Source organism: Artibeus jamaicensis, unplaced genomic scaffold (assembly GCF_021234435.1).
Source record: "Artibeus jamaicensis isolate MK-2021 breed Jamaican fruit bat unplaced genomic scaffold, CSHL_Jam_final contig_354, whole genome shotgun sequence".
NCBI lineage: Eukaryota > Metazoa > Chordata > Mammalia > Chiroptera > Phyllostomidae > Artibeus > Artibeus jamaicensis.
This window is the reverse complement of record NW_026521803.1, coordinates 44,768,089-44,775,000: the sequence shown is the minus strand read 5'-3', so window position 1 is coordinate 44,775,000 and position 6,912 is coordinate 44,768,089. Positions and strand designations below refer to the sequence as shown.

Sequence of the window (6,912 nt, the reverse complement as noted above, 5' to 3'; positions counted from 1 at the left end):
AAAGGAAAACAGGCTAGCGATGTTTTTTAAATCACACAACAGGCAAAGGGAAGCAGGAGAGTGGCGACCTGCCTGCACTCCACTGCAGGGCCTGGCAGGGCGAACGAGTCCGGAGAGGCCACAATATATAATGTCAAAGTCACTGAGAAACCATCTTAAAGTAAAAGTAAAGCGAAGACGGCTGAAGCCGCTGAGATGGAAAGATGGCGGAGAGGCCAATGTTCTCAACTGCAACGCCACGGAGTGACCAGATGTGTTCAGTTTCTGCTGCGCTGCAGGTCAGCCGTACTCGCTGCCTTGGGATGAACCTATAACCCACTTCCCACAGCAAGAATTCACGGAAGCGCTGCCACAAAGACAGAGGACAAGGCGCCACCGTGGCGGGGCAGCTGCCTCCTTTCCCCCAGTGGGAGAGGCTGGGGCAAACTTCCTTCTGTCCCTTCCCCACTGACCTACACCGACCCCAACCCTCTTCCAGACACACAACGCCATCCACCGGGAAACGGCCGGGAACCACCGCTGACCGTGTTCTCCACTTTAACACTGTAGCTAAGACTGCTCCTAGATTTTCAAATCACAAAGTGATTTGTATGTAAAAACATAAAGCAACATCCACTCACTGAACTGTATTTCAAGGACTATAACAGCAGAGGCATAAACCGACAATTAATTTGTTTGTTTTGCTAATTTTGTATTCCTCCCTGACAGGAAAGGAGACAGCACTATTCATTACATGGCATTTTAAAAATTTCAAACTAAACACAAAAATATATCATTAAACAAAAGGCATTAAAATATGGTATAGATAACATATGTGGTACACCCTTATTATAAGAGTGCTTTTAATGTTAATTCAGATTTTTTATAAAAATGAGAGATGCTGTACTTCATGTTGGTATAAGCATAATTCATGCCACAATATAAAACACAGCTTTTCTATCTATATCTCTTTAACCAAAACAACCAGCTGAACCAAATATTTATTTTACTTGGATACATCTGTAGATATGATGGGTGTAATTAATTGTTCAGCTAAAAATGCAATTCCATGGTGCTTTTAATGATTTAGGTATACACAGCTTTAGTTCCCAGAGCAGACTAAAAATAGTGATTTTAATTTATTCCTGCTGCCTACAATTACCCACAACCATGTATTTTTAAATATTTCCAGCCTATAAAAATTACTAATTTTTGCCACTTGTGTTTATCTGCATTTAGACTTTGATTTGGATAAATTAAGCTCTCAAGTGTTCCTGCTTTATGAAACTCTGCGTGTTGTACACTTCAACACAAATAAATGACTTGCACCATTAGAGGTTTAAATAATGTGATGTGTTTCACGCTCAGCCTGAAGCTGGATTCCAATGAAGTTGCTAATGCACGTAATGATTAAGTGTAACTCAAATACTAACTGTGTTGTTGAAAACATGACAGGCAATAATTTGGTCTATTATATTCTGCCATTTAATTGCCTAGTACAGACATTCTCTGACACGTTATGAAGCAATGATTTACAATTATTCAAGCTGCAAAGGTCAGAAAGTGACATTATAATCATCTACATAGAGATCCCTTCTAATGCACAAAAACTAGGTAATGCCACACATGCAAAAAAAGAGAGTTTTACTGCATTAGTAACTTTCTATTTAAGGTTCCTTAAACAAGCTAAGAATAAACAATTCATAAGCACATTAATACACAAGAGAAAACGTCTTGATTCTCTTTTGAGATTCATGGGTTCTCATTTGAACCCACGAACCTGGGTGACAGATTTAGAAAATGTCCTTATCCTCTCCTGATTAGGTAAATTCTCCTCCACTATTTAACTCTATACACAAGACTGAAGACTAGACATAGGAAAAACACATAATCCCTAAACCGTGCAATCAGAACCCTTGTGAATGATGCACACAGTTTGGTGGATTTCCTAGGTTTATTAAAATCACAGGCTACTTACTAGTTTTCTACTAACTCTTATTTTTTAGTAACTAGTAGTGGAAAAATAAACCAATAACTCAGGTTGATCAATTTTACTCCTCTCATCCTACTGAAAAGATAATAAAATCTTCCCTTCTTGAGGCACTTTTTTCTGTTATACCAACATGTTTAATTTTTAACCACTCAAGTGCAATAAATGATCAACATATAAAGAACTGGGGAAAACAATAAAATTATTTAAAACAAGTCTAATATGAGAAAAGTGAAACAGAGAGATACAAATAAGAGAGACTGAATAACAGGATATTCAAGTAAAACCACTGCACAAGCTATGTTTTCCAAGCACATAAATCTGAGCCAAGCCAGAAAACCAGCAGCCCGGGGGGGGGCGGGCTGCCAGGAGCCAGGCGGCAGCTCTCATGTGCGCCCGGCGCCCAGGGTACGGAGCAAGGAGAGGCGGGAGCAGCCTCAACAACAGGTGTCAGGGCACAGAAACCAGGGGGTGGGTCGGTGAGCAGGAAGGCAACCGTGGACGACCGTTACTACTCATAACTTAAGCCCCTCACTACAACACGTTTAACCCCAAGGTCATCGTCTATACAGTGGGGAAAATAAACGTGAGATAAACAATCTCATGAAAGTACAGAGATCAACAAAAAAATCAGTTATAAGGCACACACTAAACCACAACACTGCATAAAAACTATTTATTAGGGTTATTATATGTATACTATTATGTACACACATAGGTATTATTAAATAAATTTAAACAAATTTAACAAAATCTATCTATAATGACTTTTTGGGAGCCAGTGATATTTTCAAGGTCTTGACTACTGAAAAAATCAAAGGCAAAGATCATGGACTTGGTGAAAATGAGTTTAACCTGTTTCTAAACATATGTCCCACACAAAATTATTAACTTCTATCTAGGAACGCTTTCCATTCTTTGTTATTTTCTCCTCCCTCCCTCAGATGTAAGATTAAGAAACTGTGCTGTTCAAAAACTGCTCCTTCTGAAAGTGAAAGTAAAATTAAGGGCTGTGCATGAAGGTATCCAGCCCACGTCCTCGGGCCGGGGTGAGCGAAGCAGTCCGTCTCTGAGCCGTCCACCAGCCGTGACGTGCACACCCGGACAAACGACACTTCCGTCCGAACCTCGCTCTGGCTGCCTAGTAGGAACTAGACGTTCAGCTTCTCCCGTCAAACTAACTCACGCCCATGATGTGCTGGAACTGAGATGTGCTGATAGGAGAACAATTACTCAGAATTCCACTTCAAGATTCAAAGAAAATCACTATTATAGGTTCAAAACATGAAATAAAAGTTGGAAAGGCAGCTCTTGTGAAGGGAGCAGCGAGTGCAGCCCCTCAGAGGAGCCGCAGGGGAGATCGGCAGCCGTGCATCTGACCAGCACCTGCGGTCTTCGTGCAGAGAGACCCGTGAACACATGAGGGCGAGTGGAACAATCACGAGTGACCTGAAACACCAGTGTTGGCCTCGCGGCGGCAAGACGCACTCTGTGGTCGCCACCAATTTCACCGTAAAATATTAGGGTTTGTTTTTTTCCAAGAAAAGCAGTGGTTACTAAAAATATAGTAGAATATTGTAAGCATTCCATTCTTAAAACGTGCCTGCCCCACTATTTTTATATATTATTATGCAATCACAACTATTTGAAACACAGCTCAATTCTTACCCCTCAAACAATGAAGAGGCTGTTGATAAAATTCTGAAAGACAGAGCCTGAGAGACTAACTACTGCAGACAAGAAAACAGTGCAAGCCCTTCTGTTCGTGACGAAACTGCGTGTTAATGTTCCTGAAAGGTCGGTTCACCTTTTAAAGCGTGATTTTTTAAAAGGTAAAATTTATAGCAATTAAAGCTAATGAAGAAGTGCAGCATGCGCTGCTTATGTTCAGGAACTAATAGGCCCACAGAGCATCTCCCCGACTGTTCGGCCAGCAGTGATGATGAACTGACGTTGTCAGTGATGCTGCTGTACGTTCAGTGCTCCCTGCCACCTCTAACGTGACGGCCCCTTTGTGCACGTTTCAGGGTGCACACTGCCCTACCCGTGGAAACGCAGGTACCACCCACGGCACTCTCAGCAACACCGAAGGGTGTCTACCTCCCCAGTTCTAGTTCACCCACGTCGATCAGGAGGCGTGTTCTAGTCAGTGTGCTGCAATGCCCCAGAGCAGGTGGCCACACTGTGAAAATGTGTACCCTGTACAAATTACTGTTGTGTGACTTTTAAATCGAATTCATTTTTAAACAGTTAAGAGATCTATCACTTAGTAGTCATAAAAGTGTGATGATGCCCATCACTCTAAGAGATACAATCTGGGATCTGGGAACTGTTCCTAGGCACGCAGACCTCCGTGACGGCAGCACAAAACTCAAGTGTGTCTGCATGAGTCTGCAGTTCTGCACCTGGGAGTCAACCAGGAACCACTACTGCAACGTCTCAGTGCCGTGTGGTAAGCAAGCACTCAGGGAAGCGAAGTATGCACTGTTCAAATTACACAATCAAAGCCAGTCAATCACAAATTGTGTCTGGTCCCACGTGTCAGAAACCGTTCTCTGAAAGCATCTCTTCTTTCCCTTTCCAGGGTCTGGGTACCCTCACAAAAATGAATGGAACTGGAATTCTAATAACCAAGTATGCAAAAATTGTTCATTTCACAGACAGGAGGAATAAACTGCTTATTGCTATCTAATAGCAAATTTCCATTGAAGCCAGGGCCTTTCTCTTTCCTATAACTCATATGGTAAAAACAGTAAATGATGTATCTTTTAAAATTCCAAGACCCAGAGCAATTAAAGTGAACCATTTGGCACTGGACCCTCTCAGCTAAAATCAGTAGCAAGAAAACTCCTTCTTCCACTGATCGTCAGGGGCTCTAGGGCAAAGGTTCGTCCTCATTTACTTCAGCTGCAAGTCACTGAACCATCACGTCTGCCGATGAATAAATCACAGACTGTGGCTGATAAAACTGTTTGCAAAGTTATTTGTAAAACTCTTGAAGGGTCAGAAAACACCATGGCATCCTGGGAGGAAGTGTACTGTCCAACAAAAACCAGAAGGTGTTTCTGACATAAAAGATACTTCTATGTACATGGTAGTGCCAAGCAAAGAAATCGTCTAATAAAAAGATAAACCTAATATATGACGAGCACGCTGCACTGTTTAAGTGAACCTAAAGTATTCTGTGGATTAGCCACAAGAACTGCAGGTTTCTCAGGTTTCACATAAAGTGTTTTTATGTGATGCACATATTAGTTAATTCCTGTAGCATAATAACATTAAAATATATTTTTAAACAGAAGTAGGATATTACGATTCGGCTCTGAATGTCCTATGATATACCATAGATGTCTCGGCGTTTTAAAACCCTTTAAGACGTCTCAGTCCTTCCTATTTAATGCAGCCCATTTGAGTGACAATTAAAAATTGTGAACGATCCCTTAGAGGGAAGAGCCATTAACTAAAAAAGGAAAACAAGTTTTGAAATAAAGTTACACAAAAACATACATTATACACTGTGTTTTTACCAGCTTCATCCTTGCAATAATCAGTAAGCAGCTGTCTGAAATTAAGCCTTTTTCTGCCTTTTTTCCGTACAGAATACGTCCGATGGATCCAAAGAGCCATTAATGTGATTACAGTTAAAGCAGCAAAAGGGAAAAAAACACACATATACATCCTAAAGCCACATGATGTATTTCTTATGTCTTTAAATGGAATTTCCAGTTCTCTCTGGCAATGTGAATGAACATCCTATAATTTAGTCAATTTACAGATTACAGGTTCAAATTGACCTTGTAGCCCATAAAATTGCTCATCTTCAGCACAGGATGAGAAGTAGGGGAAGAGTGTCATAACTGTGTTTAAGGAATTTACCATAACAATGGGAAGGGGGCCCTGCATGCATAATTCCAGCCACTCTCCCTGCTATCGGCTCCGAATTCTGAAACAATGGGTGCCCCGCACATGCTGCCTGGCGCGCGCGCCCGGGAGGGTTTCAGTTCACTCACCCACACACATGACACTTGTACTCCCTCATCCCAAGGTGCCTTTTGACGTGGTTTCTGGCATCGCCAAGCTGAGCTGTTGCAAAATGGCAGATCTTGCACTTGAATGGTTTTGATCCTGAGTAAATTCAACATAAAATACGATTTGAATTTGAATAATACAGGACTGGTAGTTTAAAAAGAGGCTTAGTTCCTAAGTCATACTTTTAATCTAATTACAAATTCCTGTCCCCAAAATGAAACACTTGGATTCCTTTCTAACTTGAAAAGACCTGCATTCCATAATTATTCCACCAAGAAGATTGTTTCAGTGAGTGCTCCTAACTTTCAATAGCATTTCTAAGATTTAAAATCAATGGTGATGCAGTTGAACAGTACTAAGTAGATGAGATGAGCTAAATAATTTTAAATATTTTCCTTAAAATACACAAAAATATCTTTCACAGGCACTCCACATTTCAAAGTGGAGCACTTTAAAAACATAAATGCACGCAGGGTAGCTGATATTTTCTACAAGTGTTTATCATCAAATAAATAAACTTCTTAGTGGCACCTCCTCATTTCCTCATATTTCTGCAGCTTAAAATTTATTCACATTAATAATGGGATTTTACATTTTTTGACATTTATTCCAAATGATTCACTATGCTACTATTTTAACAGCATACAATATAAGAATATGTACAGTGGGTAAAGCACTTGTTTTTATGGTCATTTTATAGTCAAAAATCTGCTGATTCTGCAAACCAAAAGTACTAACATTTGGTTATTTCCTAAAGAAATAAAATTAATCTATACTCACTGAGAAACCAAAATTACTTCGGAGTCAACAAATTAAGCATCAGTAAGAGTGACCCAGAATAACAGCTGCTGGATCCCGAGCACACACCTTAGTGAGAAGCTGCGCTTCGGAAGGTGCGACATGCATGTGCCAGC

The 6,912-nt window shown here is 40.6% G+C and overlaps 1 protein-coding gene across 1 annotated transcript in view; it reads right to left on the bottom strand.

The window, feature by feature from the left end:
• ZNF407 (zinc finger protein 407) overlaps positions 1-6,912 on the bottom strand; it is a 298,073-nt gene that overhangs the window by 260,784 nt on the left and 30,377 nt on the right. The window contains exon 3 of the mRNA XM_037145755.2: positions 5,980-6,094. Coding sequence (XP_037001650.2) covers positions 5,980-6,094 — 115 coding nt within the window. The remainder of the gene's footprint in view (positions 1-5,979; positions 6,095-6,912) is intronic.